The sequence below is a fragment of the Gossypium arboreum genome, chromosome 13 (assembly GCF_025698485.1).
Source record: "Gossypium arboreum isolate Shixiya-1 chromosome 13, ASM2569848v2, whole genome shotgun sequence".
Taxonomy (NCBI): domain Eukaryota; kingdom Viridiplantae; phylum Streptophyta; class Magnoliopsida; order Malvales; family Malvaceae; genus Gossypium; species Gossypium arboreum.
The window spans coordinates 99,893,475-99,910,044 of NC_069082.1; the positions used below are offsets into that span (position 1 = coordinate 99,893,475).

Genomic DNA, 16,570 nt, shown 5'->3' on the forward strand with positions numbered 1-16,570 from the left:
CTTTTTATTTGGGTTTAGATAGTTCAAAACTATAAACTCGGACCTAAATGTATTAAACCCGAAAGCCTCAGACAACCCTAACTCTGCAAGCCACGGGTCCAAATTATTACAAATATGTGAACAAAACAAGGAGTTCAAATTTCATCAAATTGTTTCAATCCTTTCACTCGGGCTCCCACCATGACTCTAGAAATCGAAGCACGAGAGTACGTTTCCCTTCTATGCTTTTGCTGTTTTCTTGTTTTCTGGTTTTGGGTAATGCTCAAGATACTGACATCAATTTCTAACTTCTGTTTTGTTTTGGTTATTACAATTTTTTTTCTTCTTCTTTTGGTTCAGCGTTATTAAGATTGTGCTCCAATTTTGCAAAGAAAATTCCTTGCATCAAACGTTTCAAACGCTACAGAACGAGTGTCAGGTTTCTCTGAATACTGTAGATAGCATCGAGACGTTTGTTGCTGATATTAACAGTGGAAGATGGGATGCCATTTTGCCCCAAGTGGCTCAACTTAAGCTCCCAAGGAATAAACTGGAGGACTTATATGAGCAGGTTTGGACTCTTATCTTCCATTACTCTGGAAACTAGTTTTTCATACACATTGCTTTCTAATTCTTTATATGAATGAAATTTAGGGTGATTTTTGATGATTCTTTCGCTAGATGCTTTTTACTTCCTCCAATTAATGAGAAAAAAAATGTCGGTGTTTTTTTAAAATATAACTGCATGATTTTGTTTTCTCTATAGAACAATTACGTTAGAATTGGATTGGTTGTTTTTCTTTGTAAGTTTTTTCTTTTTCTTTTTTAGTTCTTGTCTACCCATAATGCACCCAACCCTATCTAAATTAACTCGCTGAATGAAGATATTACACCCCTAAGCTCTCTTATGCTCACAACCTTCAAGAGTCTTTCGGCTGTATGTGTGGGATCTGAGTTACTACTTAGTTGCCTTTTTCCTCTATAAGTTACAACAACATTTTAAGAACTCAAATGCAAGTTGTAAAGTAACAGTCTACCTGCCATCTATCAATTTTATTGCTTCATAAAGTAGCTTCTTGGGATGTAAAATATAAGTAGTACTCAAGTGTAGTGTTGTCTAGGCATGCACCTAGGCGTGCTTGCACCTTATGGCTCAGCATTGGACAAGGAAAACATCTCATTCCCTTTTTGGCAAGGCCAATTTAATCGGGCACACGCTTGGTGAGCCTAGGTGCGCTTTCTTGTAAGTAAATAGGCATACAACAGAAAAAGCCCATCTCATTGAAGTTCTCTTTAATTTCCTTTGTTATTCACTTTTCTTATTAGATATACCTTTACTAGGAAGAAAGGGATGGTATTGAACTCTATACTTCTAAGTATTCGAGCATTCAAAAACAGACATGGACATAAGAAAATCATGTCTATTGACCAATAAAAATTGCATATTTTGTAGATATAGATCACACTTCAGAGTTTATTACACATCTTATGCTATATATAAATATATATAGTCACAGAAAAACGAAACATATACATGCTGCACACTTAATTTGGGTTAGTGCTTTTCTTATGCCTTGTGCATGGAGCAAAATAAGGGTTCAAGTGCCTAGAGTGCACCTTGCACCCTTGAAAACACTGCTAAAGTGGAAAAAGCAATGGTCTAATGCAACTATAATTATGTTGTTGAAGTTGTAGTGTTGTGTGGTTGAGGTATTTGAATGGTTACTGATAATCAATGATTAGAAGGAGTTTGTGATGCTGCAAGCCTGCAATGCATTTTGATTAGAGAGGGCGTTGCTTACTAAGGCTAAGCACTCATCTCAGGGTGTACAAACTTCCAAAGAAGGCTTATGTTCATCATGGTTATATGTGTATTCTTTTTCTTTTACCTACGATTGAAGTTTGTACCTTAGTTCAGTGGAAAAAGGAATCTTGAGCTGCGGTTGCGCTTTGTGGGGATTCCTTGTGAGTGTGACATTATCTTAACTGATATGATGATCACTCCCTTCTTTCTTTTGTTTGAATTTGATGTTTCAAGTAGTTTTAGTCTATCCTCTTGTCAGGTCTCTAAGTCGAAAGTTAATGGTCTATGGCAATTTACTTTCTTCTATAGTCTAGATGATTTTCATAGTTTAATCAGTTATGGAGTTTCCTTAAATTTTGTAATGTCTTGTCTTATTAGTCCTTAACTGGTTAGGTGGTTACTCTATCTATGTATTTAGTGTTTTATGGTTCTTCTCTATTTTTGCAAATGAATTTCCTTACCTTATAGTGGAGTTTCTTGCAATAGTACACAGGTTTGACCGAAGAATTGGCTCTTTTAGTTTACTGAATTGAAGGTCAAATATAGGTTATACATATGCATAACTATCTATGCATTAGTATTATATATATACAAATATATACGTGCATAATTTATATCATACATGTATTTTGACTCTTGATATCTTAAACAATAAAGGTCATCCGATCTCTAGCTCCAAAGATAAAATGGTCTTATTTTCCTTTATTCGACCACCATTCCATCATTTTAACTTGTTTTTTCATGAGTTTTGCTACTTGATCTATAACATAGGTGTCATGTGATGTCAAAATAATAATAGGTTCTTGGTGTCTTGTCTGCACTTTTAACAAATTACAAAACGAATTGCAACCTCTTACATGCCATATTTTTTCTTCGTGTGGCTTGAACATGAGCTTAAGATGAATCTTTGTCATGATTGAGGTGTACATTAAAATCATTAGGTCACCACTCATTGTGGTCATCCTTTTTCAATTTCTTCATATTTATGTTCCATATTATATTTCCCATTTTTGCATTGCCTTCTGCAGATTGTATTAGAAATGATTGAACTAAGAGAGTTGGACACTGCACGTGCTATTTTGAGGCAAACCCAGGCAATGGGTGTTATGAAGCAAGAGCAACCTGAAAGATACTTGAGGCTTGAACATCTCCTTGTCAGAACTTATTTTGATCCAAATGAGGTAAAAAAACTAGCTTTTGTGTCCTTATGTGTTGTTTCATTGTTATTTTTGTGATGATATGTTCCACTCATTTCTGAAACATGCAGTGTTGTTTTCTGTCAAAATAAGTTTTGAAAGCGTAAGATTACCATGATTGCCATTTTTTAGAAAGATAATTATTTGGAACCCAATGTTTGCCAGGATGTATAGGGCTAAAATCTTGTGAATTTAAAGCTACAGTTGTAGTATGTCTAGCTGTCCAAGCAGACTAATGAAAAATTATTCCACCTTTCACTTCCTTTTTCCTCAGAATTCATGCTTCTTTAAGTGTGTGATGAGCTTGATTCAGTTTTAATTTCATTCAACATTTATGTCTGAACTTATCATTGCCATCATGCTGATTGTTCTTGTAGCATGAAATGGAAGTTGGATTGCCATGCTTGTATTGCTTTCCCTATTTCCTTTCCATCTTTATTTAAATAGTAAAATTGTTCTTTGTCTCTCTTTTTTTTTTCCCTTGTTTTATAGTGGAGCCAATTTTCATTCCTGTTTCCAGTAAGGTTTATGTCTCCTGTGTTATGTAACAGGCTTACCAGGATTCAACAAAAGAGAAACGTCGTGCACAGATTGCTCAAGGTTGTTTTTTCTCTTTACATCTTTAGTAATTGATTATTTCTCTGATAAATGCCGAAAGTGATTTAAATGATATGTGTATGTCTCCGAAACTTATAGTAATTTAGGCTATAGATGGCAATTTGTAACAGCTTCTGCTACCCAAGGAAGAGGAGTTTAAATCATTCAAATTGCAACAGTGATAGCGTTGCTATTATAAATCCATTGTGTAATTGCTGTGTATTAACCTAGTTGTTGAATATATCTTTAGGTATGATTAATGTTTTATTGAGGCAAGCATACTCCTTTCATTGCAACTTTAAATCTTGGAAGTTCTCAGCTTTCAAAATACAAGACACAAGTACTCCTATAGGCGAAATTTTAGTCTGATGCCATTTTTGTAATATTTTCCTCAATAATGTAAAAATATAAAAGAAGCAGAAAATGTACTGTAGTATTTAAACTCTATCAGGGTTTCTTTTATCAAATTCCTCTAGTTCTTTTCATTACATTTGAGGATCTACATTCGTGTTCAGTCTAGGCAATACTAAACCAAGGCCTTTTACTGTTAAGATTGAGTATAGCAAGGGGATCATTGTCAATGAACAGGACATATCATTGGACTTGTATTGTGTAAATGTTAATAGATTTGCAGATTTACATTGTAAATTTAATTCATTTTTAATATGCAAATTTCATACTTGAACAAACTTTACAAGTTGGATTAATGATTATCCTTTTTAATTTCAGCCATTGCTGCAGAAGTGAGTGTCGTGCCACCTTCACGTTTAATGGCCTTGATTGGTCAGGCTCTAAAGTGGCAACAACATCAAGGTACATTTTTGTTTAAATGTGAAGATGCTTCATTTATTAGTTTCTTGTTGGTTTGATACTTATAATTTCACTTTAACATCTATTGAGTTCTTTATTAGGACATCCATAGGGTTTGGGTGTTGAAATCATAATTTCATGAAAGAAAAATGGGTTAGTAATGGCAACTCAATCAAGCACAAAATAGCCATTTTTCTTTAATCAAATATGCCCCAAAGGCCCAAACGCCAAATTTGTTCACATTCCAAACTTAATGAAGTTAAGAGTTGCAATGCTAGTAGAAGCACAAATATAGTGCTTTTGACCAGATTTTTAAACGTGTACGAAGTGCACTTTTATGTATGACTCAACAAGAAATGCTAAAGGATTGATGCGAGGGGTGATAGAAGGATGCTACACCTTTGAGGTGTGTGCCTTTTTAATTTGAGTGTGAATGCAATTCTTGCACCTAAAAGCAAGGTGTACAAATTATTCAAACATCAGAAGATTCAGAAAGTAACCATGGCCACTGAATACCTTATTTGTCCAAAATTTTGCTGGCTTGAAATGGAAAAGAACGATTTGTGGTAGTGGAAGGGAATAGGATCGGAGAAATAAAAAACAAATAAGAGAAGATGCCTAAAGGCATGAAGATCCAGAAAGTAATGGAATGTAAAACCAGTGGAATTGTGGGAGAAAAGAGAAGAAGAAATAAAAGATAAATTTGAAGAGGAGAAAATTGTAAAATGAAGAAAGGGGTTGATCTTTTGGTTTTACTAACAAGTTTAGTACCCTAGTTATTCTTTCTAATGTATTGGATTTGGGTTTATGTTTCACTTTGACTGTTGGATAATCATTCATTATGTCCTTTTCAGGTTTGCTTCCTCCAGGAACACAGTTTGACTTATTTAGAGGAACAGCTGCTATGAAACAAGACATTGATGACATGCATCCAACGACCTTATCGCATACAATCAAAGTAAGTTCAATGATCATGTGTTTTGAGATTTTATGCTACTTGCTTTTCTTGGTTTCTCTCCTTGAAGTCAGTTTTTTTTTTTTTTTTTTGGTTATTAGTTTTCTGTAGATCTAACTTCATGTTCTCTTACACTTGGTGGGAATCCCAATTTGCTCTAGTGTTTAGTTTTTATTATTTTATTTTCTTTGATTTATGTATTTTCTTTGTTTCCAAGACTGAAAATTTTGGTATTTTCTTTATTTATTCAAAAGCCTCACAATCAGCTGAATTTATAGTGATGCTGATCATCAGGCAATCTTCATTCGGAAAAGATTGTCGTATTCTCTTGTGGTTTTTTGCAATGTCATATCTATTTTTTTTAAATTTTGATATGTCATATTAATCATCATAGGCATGTCACCTATAATTTTAATCATTGTTCTCCCTGAGAAGATTTTGCTTGTCATCTATGTTTTGGTATAGGAATAGATGATTTAACTTGTGAGTTCTAAGTTTAAAGGGGTTCAACTGTAGCAAAACATCTTTGAGTATTTTTGGGGCTCAAAACTGCCGGCAAGAGTAGATATTATTGGGATAAAGGTCATATTAATCATCTTAGTATATTGGAGCCTCCAATTTTACCACCCTACTTTTCTTGAGCTTCAATCTTAGTGTACAATTTGAGCACTTTACTATTAAGAAAACGATGTTGTCTCTTAATAAGATGATGTGGTAACTGTCTGAAGTAAAGTCTACCTAGTTAGACTAAATTAATATAAATTTTTGACGTGCCAAAAAAATTAATATAAGAACTAATAATCTTTCTTTATTTCCTTCTCTCTTTTCCTAATATAGATTTTGATATTCTTCTTGTCAAAGAATGGCTTAAAATATTTATAATATTTTAATTGTATACTTTTTTTCCATATATATATATTTTCTTTCAGAAAGTCTTTTATCCTACTCTGTTATTTCAGAAAAAAAAGAACTGCTTTGATTGGAGCATAAGTGAGATAGAGTATATGTTGATAATTTGGTTATGCCTTGACTTGAGTTTATTTATATGTTGCTGATATTTTGTACTGTGAAACCTGCAAAATGGCTTTTAATTACCATTAAACATGAGCTTCATTTCAATTCAAGAAGGTGAATTGTTTTTTGCTATAGGCTTCTTGGAATGTGAAAGTTAGCCTTTATTTTATAACTATTCTTTCCTTAATTGTTTTCTGCCTTTATTTAATATAGTTAACTCATCATCCTTTTTTTTCTTGGCCTTGGTTGTTTTCCTACAGTTTGGGAAGAAATGTCATGCAGAATGTGCTCGGTTCTCACCAGATGGGCAGTTTCTTGTTTCTTCTTCTGTTGATGGATTTATTGAGGTTTGATATCTTCAAAAAGGGCAAACTTTTCTGTTAGTGTGAATTATATGGATGAACCTTTATTGCGTTTACTTTTTTATTGTTAAAAGGTCTGGGATTACATAAGTGGGAAGCTCAAGAAGGATCTTCAGTACCAGGCAGATGTGAGCACTTTGTTTCTTTTAAATTGTTTTATATCATTATTGTTTTCTTTGATTAGTGTTACCAAATGGAAGGACTACCCACTGAAAGTGAAAACAACCAATTCCAATTTCATGATAGTTAATACTTTAATTGTTAGATTTTTGTTTGTATTTTTTTCTGGTCATTAGAAAATTCATTTCTAGATTTGTGTTTGTGATTGGTAGTGGAAAGATTACTGTTTTTGAGTTGCTTCCAGTTGTGTTTTTTATGTTTATACTATGATTGTTTTGAGGTTTGTTTATACCATTTTCTTTTCTTGGTCAATAGAAAAGGTATTCATCCGAGTGTTTCTCATTATTACTTTATGGAAGGATTAATTGCGTGATTACTTCTATTTGTTTTATCATGTATTGCAGCATCTTGATATATGCTGAATAATAATTTAAATTATGCATATAGGTTTTATTCATTTGTAGTGTAAACTAAAGAAGTATACAAAGATTAATTTTGACCGCTACTATTAGCATTAAAGCGTCTTATATATGCTTATGTAAAGTGTGCTTATTTTGTTTCCTCTTGGCTGAAATTTTATGTCGTGTGAGAGTAAAATGAAGAAATGAGATTAGCTTTTTGATGGGGATTATTTTTGTGCCCAGATGAGCTTAATCCGGACATGAAACAAGTCACTTGAATTCATTGATTATAAATGCAATGCTATTTCTTCTGTATATAATGTGTATGTCACTGGATGTATCTATCGTTTCACATTGTTATCTAATTTGCATAGGATCTGGAGCCTCATGTGTTTGTTGTTACTCATGCGTATCATTTCTTGCTTGGAAATCAAACAATCTCTTTGTCTTCACTTCAATGCAATTTGTTTGGACATGAGATTTTTTGTTTGGAGCATGTATACAGTTCTCACATCCCTGTTTATTGCCAAAATCAATTTTTCTTTCATCTTTATCCTGCTAAAATAAAGATGAAAGAAGATAATTCATTTTGAAATACACTGTGTTTGTTGTGGCAGCATTGTGAAATTATTTGGATTATAAATACATTGGACCTTTAGACTTCTCTTTCTGTATAAACTAGCGACGAAATTGGAACTATTGATATTAGTAGGTAACGTGATATTATTGTGATGTATCACGGAAGTAGAAAATCATATATATATACATACACAGAACATGGGCTAAAATTGATTCAGAATTGAAGTTCTAACAAGAATAGAATTCATGATTGTATAATCACTAGCAATGATATAAAAATATGCTGTGGCTGCTGTAGGAGTTACAATGAGTTCCGAAGACTTTTTATAGTAGGGTTAAAGAGCAGTTTCTTTTTATCAAGTACATAATCAAAATTTGACTTCAATAAATGGCAAGCCCTTTGTAAGCTAAACTATGCGGTTAATGAAGCATGGCCCTTAACATTAAATGGAACTTCAAACCATTGGTAGAATAGCTATAATGTCTGTTTGATAACTTCTCATTTAAAATTTTTTCCAGCATCCCATCTTGACTAAGAGTAGTTTTGTTCAAATATTTGATGTATCGCGCTGCAAAATTAATTTCTTCTTCGACTCTGTAAAAACTAATGAGTCTTTTATCATCACCTTAATCTGGTCAAAATGGTCTCTATGCTGAATTTGACCACTCAAAGTTGTTTCTCAAGTTTTTACTGACAGGACTTCTAGGAGCAATGTTCCATATGCACCTCTGCTAGGAAAAGTCTAACCATAAAAACTTTGATTTCTTTGATTATTTTAGTGATCTTCACCCTTTAATGCTTAACCCTTCCCTGCTTTGCTTTTAGTCCTTTTCTTGAGACTGTAAATCCTCCAAAGAAGACCTTCTTGCACAAGAAAAAAGATTCTTTGATTTTGTAACAAGTTTATCTCAATGATTGCCACTAAAACTTGATTTTCCTTAAGTTTCTGTCTTTGGATTCAAGATCAAGTACCACCAAAAGGAAGTGCCAAAGATTGATTCCGGATATGTCTTTAGTGCCTCTATTGAAATTTTTATGAATGTGCTTGGTGCATTTTTAACCTAACTTCACTTTATAGAGCTCATATATAGTCTTGGAGGTTGTCTTTCTTTTACCAAGACTCCTTAGTTTATATGGTGATAACCACTTACATCAAGTTTAGAGAGCAAATTATTTCTTATTTATCAAGCATAGTTTCGAAACAAAGGGATTATATCTGATAGTTGTACCTTTGTTGTTGGGTTGACTATTACACATTGATTAGGAACCATCATTCTTATGACTACTTTGGCTGGAAAAGTGCATTAGGGCATTTAATCCTAGCCCGTGGTTAAAAAAGAATATCATCTAACCTAGACATTAAAAAAATTAAAAGGTGACATTCTAATCACATGATAATAAATAATGTAATTGAATGTCAGTACTAACTATAGGCAATTAAAAAACAAACATAAGATAAGCTGACAAAATAAACAATTTAGTTAAGTTATAGGACGCTTGTCTGTAGGCATCTTTTAGCTTGAATTTTTTTGTTCCACGTCATTTGGGTTGGATAGCTTGAGTAAGCTGCTGATTGAGCTAAACCAGGATCATAATCATTATTACAGTTAAAGCATATTGGAAAACTGTTTAGATACTAGTTAGTTTTATCTGAACAGATTATGAAGATGGGTTCAAATTATAGATGCAGATAGTTCTTATGGAAAGCCCTAATCTAGATTGGTCTTGGGAGAGACAGTTAGCGCATGTAGTCCTGGTCTAATTGCCCCATGTCTCTATTAGCCAGTGCAAAGTCATGATGAGGTTGTCTTAAGCAAAGCCATGTTCTGTAAATTGATTGGTTCTGTAACCTCGTGTTTGTTGATGTTAACTATGACTCTTAGAATCATGCTTTGATTCAGAGTTGAATGCAAATATACAAAGAGCAACCATAACTGCTGTTATGCATGCCCCTCACCAATGTTCAAGAGGATGGATTATTGTTCTCCTTTTCTTATCCTTCTGTTACTTTTATGTTTATTCATTTTTTTTTTTTAACATTTGTGCCATTACTGACATATCATCACAGGAAACTTTCATGATGCATGATGATCCTGTACTTTGTGTTGATTTTAGCAGAGACTCAGAGATGATTGCGTCTGGGTCACAAGATGGAAAGATAAAGGTAATTTTGTTGCATATGTGTGAACTTATGATCTAGTTTCTGTGCTCTAGACAATGAACAGTTTATTCCTAATCCTGTGCGATCTGTGTTTTACATCTGTCAATTATTTTTCATGTTGTCTAATGAAAAGTGTTGTGAGAAGCCTGAAAGAATTAGTAGTTTATCAGATGATAAATATCAGTTCTACTTGGTATTTTAATGGTCGCTTGAGTTTTTGCATTCAACGTTGGGTCCAAGGAATCTTATCTTTCAATGGTTTTAATTTTTTCTGATCTTTAATTGTTACTTCCTTTGCTTTTCGTGTTTCCCTTGTTTTAAAGTGTTTTTTTGCTCAAAACTAGGGCTCAGCAAAAGTAAGTTGAAACCAACATAGCTGATGGTTTTAAAGTGTTTTTTTGGTCAAGTCAGTTAGGTTGGCAAAAAGTTGGTTTTAAGGCTGGCTATGGTGTTATCAATTATGAAATGCATAATCAAACCAGCCTACTTAACCAACTTATATTAAACACAATATTATTTTAAAATGTTTTAGATATATTTATAAATGTAATAAATATATAATATATAAATAGTTAACCCAAATCCTAAGCCCAACCCAATTACCTATCCATTACATAAACCAACCCAACCTGAACATTTTTCTCTTTTTCTGTTTAATCGACTGAACCAACCACCTTCCATTTTAATATAAAAAAGAAAATTTGGAAACTTCTTGCAGGTGGTTTTCATTTTGGTTCCAGTTAACAGATGCCTATAGGCACTAATTAAAGATGGTTAAATTACTGTTTTAAGAAAGACTTTTTGCTTGAAATTTCACCAAATTCAAGAGGGAACAATGCTTTAATTACTATTTTCTTTTCTTAAATATCATCTTAACCAGTGCCACTAGGCATTGTTAACATTTCCCTTTTATTTTACTGGTCAAATGTTGGTTTGTGGATCTTTTTATATGGTCTATATTTCTGGTAGGACTTAATCGTGTGAGCGTATCTCATGAACCTGATTGATGCTTGACGCTATACCTTGATTGAAGCTAGTTGGAATTCTTGTTGGCATTCCAGATTTGCCAATGTTGCAGCATTCTTTCTAAAATTGAGTGCCATTGATTTACAATTGGAATTTTATAGAAGTCATGCAGGTAAGATCTGATTCGCAACTTTTTTTCAGGTTTGGCGCATAAGGACAGGTCAATGCTTGCGCCGTCTTGAACGTGCACACTCTCAAGGTGTGACAAGTCTTGTCTTCTCTCGTGATGGAAGCCAGTTACTAAGTACATCTTTTGATAGTACTGCAAGGTTCTAATTCTCCTTTTTGTGTACTCTTTTGTGTCAAATTAAAATGTTTGCATATGAAGCAAGCAGTTAAGTGTAGAACTATTTAGCTTTGTTTTCCCTTGGGATTAGTTTCTTTTCATTTGTTTCTATTTTTTTTCTTTTTTATTCTGAAATTCTCATGCCCAGACTGTTTTGGTTGCTGAATTATTTTCTTTTTGATATCCATAGTTGTGACATGTTGACATTATATGCCAAATATGATATTGTCCGGTTGCTTCTTTCCACCCATTATTTCTTTTTTCTGGAGTGCAGAATCCACGGATTGAAATCTGGAAAGTTGCTCAAAGAATTTCGTGGGCATACATCTTATGTGAATGATGCCATTTTTACAGCTGATGGAAGTCGTGTTATTACTGCATCCAGTGACTGCACTGTCAAGGTAAATTCTCTATGCATGTATTTTGAAATATCAATCTTTTAATCATCACTTTGGTGTCTAACTGGCCATGCTGCCTTTTGTAGGTGTGGGATGTAAAAACAACAGACTGCCTACAAACATTTAAACCACCACCTACGTTAAGGGTATTCTATTTCTCAATAAAATTGGCTTATATTTTACATAATTTATGTTGCTTTTTGCCTTTAAACCTTTGTTTTATACCTTTAAACCCTTGTTTTATACTTTTTGATTGGTAGGGTGGTGATGCTTCAGTGAATTCAGTTCATCTTTTCCCGAAAAATACAGATCATATTATTGTGTGCAATAAGACGTCGTCAATATACATCATGACACTTCAAGGACAGGTAAGTTCTGAGGGAAATTTACTCCTGTCAATGTGATTTTACATTGATATGATTCACTTAAGCCTTTTCTTTCTCCATTTATTACTTTGATGATTGCTCCATCTTTCTTCTCATAAAAGCAAATTCAATTCTTGGAGTTTTAATTGCGCCCCCATTGGAAATAACTTAAAATCATTGAGTTTTTTTTTTTTTAAATTATTATATGATGATTTCCTTTACCACCGCTGCTGATACTAGTTTTGCCTACTCAACCTTTCCAACACAATATTTTACCGAATTCTAGGTTTCTCTACAACATAGTAAGCATCAGCTGTTCTAAGTCATAATGTGTCAAGCTATGGTTTGGAAATTTTGAGTAAAGGCAAAACTGTATTTGTAGTTCTGAACCTTCTAATATAGATTTCTAAGCCTAAACTAATCAAATCTTTTACTGTGATAGTGAATGGAAAGAGGGTAAATGATTGGTGATTTCCTTGATTAGCAACGGCAATATTGGGTTTGCTTGTACTTTGGCTAAAATTCTTTTAACGCATCATCTTTTTTGTTCTATGCCAGTGGAATGGAAATGAACACTTGTGATCATGCTTTACTTCCATAATGATTGCGGTGCAGGTTGTGAAAAGTTTCTCATCCGGTAAAAAGGAGGGTGGAGATTTTGTTGCTGCCTGTGTCTCACCAAAAGGTGAATGGATATACTGTGTAGGCGAGGACAGGTAATGCTTTAAAATATTCTTCCATGCAATAAATTTAGATTGTAAGATTAAGGGTCTAATCAACCTGTAAAGCCTCCTAGAGAAGGGAATGTCTTCAAGCACCTCTTATTTTGCATGATGAGAACAGGGTTGTAAAGTTTCAGCTTAGGAACTTGATGCGTTTATCAGTATTGTAATTCTGGTGGCAGCTAACTTTTGTTACAATGATAGACAGGAATGTGTTCAACATGGGTATGTCCAATTTTTTAAGTCTTTCCTAGTATATGTAGGTTTGGTCAAATCTCCATGCTCATGTCCAATATGTGTTAGATTCAAAGATTGGACATGGGTACTTCAAGAAAAATGATAAGATGGAGCAACATAGCGCTTAAATAATCCATTTACATAATTTATCCATTTCCCGAATGAAATATGCACCCTTTTTATTGATGAGAGCAATATCTCAGTTGTGAAGTTTGTGAGCGATTATAATGTTACCAGCTTTGGTGTCTTATATAAGAAATTTATAATTAGCTGCCCCTTGATTAACAAGATTTCTCCCTTGTTGCTGATGATGTTATGTAAATTACTTGGTTAACGATGGCTCTAAAAGCTATGTACTTTTCTCAATTTCTTTATCATTTTTTTAACTTTCTTTTGATTTTATTTGTATTAATATCTGCAGGAATATTTACTGCTTCAGCTACCAAACAGGAAAACTAGAGCATCTAATGACAGTAAGCTCTCCGATTGAGGCTATGTTCGCCTATTCTACACTTCTTTAAGTCTTCTCTTCCTCTTTTAAAATTCTAAACACAGTTGGTTTCTTCTATCTAATTCTCAACCCGAGTCCGGGTAAAATTTTATGCATCTTACTATTCTACTGTTTAAAAAATTGAGCTATCATATTAATCTTGTAGTCTCAAACAACCTTGTGTAAAATTCTTTGTTATTCCGACTCACTTTTTTCTTAAAATGTTCTTATCCGAAACATAGTTTTAACATGAGTATGAGGGGGTGGTTCTCCAAATACATGAAAGAACTTTCTAAAAATTGAATTTAGTCATATCGGAGACATACCTGTATATGACACTCATCCCTAATTCCTAGTAATACAACTAGAATTCATGTGGATTTCATATATTGGTCATATAAAATAGGATATGTTTGTAGAGTTTTGGTTCATGTTGAAACATAAGATTAAAGTGTATGTTGGTTAAGGCTGTGTGTGTTGTTAATGGGGTGAATGACATTGACAGGTCCATGAAAAGGATGTAATAGGCATCACACATCATCCTCACAGGAATCTGGTAGCTACCTATGCGGAAGATTGCACCATGAAATTATGGAAGTCTTGAACTTCAATTATCAGGTCTCTGGTAAGCTGTTGTAATCAACACTCTTTATGTCTGATATTTTATTCATGGCTTCAGTTCTGTAACTTACTATTTAGATAGAATGACTCTTCAATTTCATATGATCTTTAGCTGGACACTAGTTTTCTAATATTTAATACTGTGTTATTTGTATTCAAACCTGTGTCTATGTATCTAAGATTTTCCGAATGATATCTAATACTCATGTTTTGTCCTGTTCAAGCTGCAAAGTATTGGATTAAATGTAATTACTTGGGTAATAATTACATTTTATTGTGATTATAGATTCTAATTCCTTAAGCGTGTTTGGCTTGTCTCGTCGCTTGTTATTACATTGTAATTCTTATGTCATATTTGGTAGTATAAATTCTATTTATATAATTATATAATTTTAAATTTTAAAATTTTATTATTATAAAAATTATTAATATTACTTTGGAAAAATTCTCTAAACAAGTAGGAAAAATAACATAAAATCAAATTATTTATTGTAATATGTTAGTGAAAAAGGTATTTAATAATACAATTATTATTAAATAAAAAGAAAACCTTATGCAGAATTTAATTACTTTTATATTTTAATTTGTTTGGTTATTTATTTTCATTATGGATTAGTGATTTAAGTATAAATAATGAATAATAAATATTATGTAATTTAGTTGACATTTTGTAATAAATGTTATTTGGTTTAGTTAATAATTTAGTAGATGAAATTCTCTCATTGAAAAATATTTAAATTTATTTAATTAGATTAATAAAATAATATATAATTATATTTCAAAAACAAAATATCTTAAATTGGAGATTTGTAATTTAATTAGATTTGAGTATAATTATAATTATCTCCTTTCTAAAAATTGAGATATTTATCTAACAATGTCACTCAAATTTAATTTTATAATTTCGTTAATCAACAACTAGAATTATATAGTAATATTTTATGAAACACAGAATTATATGGTAATATTTTAGAAAGCACATTTGTTGAAGGGTTTAATACAAATGGTGTAGATTGTGCATAAGAGGAGCTCAATAAAAAGATTCGACTGCTTGTAGTTATCAACTCTACAGTTATTTTGTTCATTTACAAACTAATGTCAATTTTGTTATAACAATATATTGAATCGATTAAATCTTACTGTATTAATCTTTATTTTTTTGTCTAGATTTTTTATCCAAAGTTCAGGATTGGGCTTTAAACACTTGAAATCTCAAGTTTACCCTTTTTAGGTTTTTGAAGTAAAATTTGATTTTTTTTTTCTCATATAAAGATGTATTCATTATGTTTCCCAAGTTTATCCTATTAGTGTTTTAAAATCAAATTTGAACTTTTTCTTTCATATAAGGATATATTTATTATAAGAGGATTTCTTATCTTAATTACTAGTCAAGAGTTTGATCCTCGCTTTAAGTATAGAGCAGCTTTAAAACTTGTGGTTAGGCCTACAGAACATGAAAAAACTAGTTACTAGACTCACTCCAATAAATACTTTGGAAAACTAAAAAAATAAAAATGGTTTTAAATTGGATCTTCATATAACTCCCATAACCCCAATAATTCATTTTCTTGAAATTCTCGTAACCCTTAAAAATTTATAAGGTAGCTTAATTATATTTATTTGAATTTTATAACTTATGGTGGTTGAAGCTCTATAAATAGAGGGCATGTATAGGTTTTTTTAGATGTCCCAAGTGAAATCTTTTTATTTTTGTATTCTTCTCTTTTGTTCATTCTATATTTCTCTTTTTATTATACATTATCAACATAATTTTATTAATGAGTAATAGGTTCTTAGTTTGTGTCAAAATTTTGTTGGGCTCCAAGCATTGAAACTTAACTGTTTGGTTCAAAAATCGTGTGTGGCTACTCGAGATTTGTTTGGGGACGACCATTTTCTCTTCATTGCAAAGAATGCTCATAGTCTCTATTTCTCAGCCACAATTATCTAAGTAAGTCTAATAATTTTCTTTTGGAAATTTGATTCAATTTCTATTAAGAAGTTAAATTTATATAATTCTCTATTTGCATCTCTATGAATTTATCAATCCCTTCTCGAACTTAATTATTGGGCTTTCTACGTGGAGGTATATATTTTTTTATAGAATTGATTAGTTTAGTTTAAATTTTGATTAAAATATATGATTGCTCTTATGTCTTCTTATCGATTGTAAACGTGTATTATATGCAATGATTAGTTTGGAGTTCAAATGTAACACCCTAAACCCGGCTTGGACGTCCAGCCCAAATTTCGGGAGTTACATCATCAGTTATCAATTATCACACAACAACATAATAAAGTTAAACCATACTCTATAACTCATTTATCATAAAACGAAATAAATATATATTCTTCCAGATACATCCTAATTTAGTTACCGAAATCCTACACACTACTTAAAGAAAGGTAGAAGTTTGATCGAGCATCCGCTGCGTTGACTTGTTCA

General features: G+C 32.2%; 1 protein-coding gene across 2 annotated transcripts; it reads left to right on the top strand.

The window, feature by feature from the left end:
• Window positions 1-13: 13 nt before the first annotated feature.
• On the top strand, window positions 14-14,340 carry LOC108463885 (suppressor of mec-8 and unc-52 protein homolog 1). Of its 2 annotated transcripts, none has more exons than XM_053024108.1 (16): window positions 14-255; window positions 340-550; window positions 2,812-2,964; window positions 3,531-3,579; window positions 4,306-4,389; window positions 5,241-5,344; window positions 6,616-6,702; window positions 6,792-6,845; window positions 9,887-9,982; window positions 11,147-11,274; window positions 11,566-11,692; window positions 11,776-11,835; window positions 11,950-12,057; window positions 12,670-12,770; window positions 13,435-13,486; window positions 14,009-14,340. In XM_053024108.1, the coding sequence occupies exons 3-16, from the start codon at window positions 2,824-2,826 to the stop codon at window positions 14,105-14,107; spliced, it is 1,290 nt and encodes a 429-aa protein (XP_052880068.1). In that variant the 5' UTR covers window positions 14-255; window positions 340-550; window positions 2,812-2,823; the 3' UTR covers window positions 14,108-14,340. The 2 variants fall into 2 exon arrangements, with proteins under 2 accessions (XP_052880068.1, XP_017619362.1); XM_017763873.2 differs by having other exon boundaries at window positions 27-206.
• Window positions 14,341-16,570: the final 2,230 nt, after the last annotated feature.

Excerpts from the sequence above, each read along its gene's own strand:
- LOC108463885 (XM_017763873.2), top strand. The coding sequence starts at position 181 with ATGACTCTAGAAATCGAAGCACGAGA. Across the intron at positions 6,703-6,791 it reads CTGTTGATGGATTTATTGAG|GTCTGGGATTACATAAGTGG; the intron begins GTTTGATATCTT and ends TATTGTTAAAAG. Across the intron at positions 11,836-11,949 it reads AACCACCACCTACGTTAAGG|GGTGGTGATGCTTCAGTGAA; the intron begins GTATTCTATTTC and ends TTTGATTGGTAG.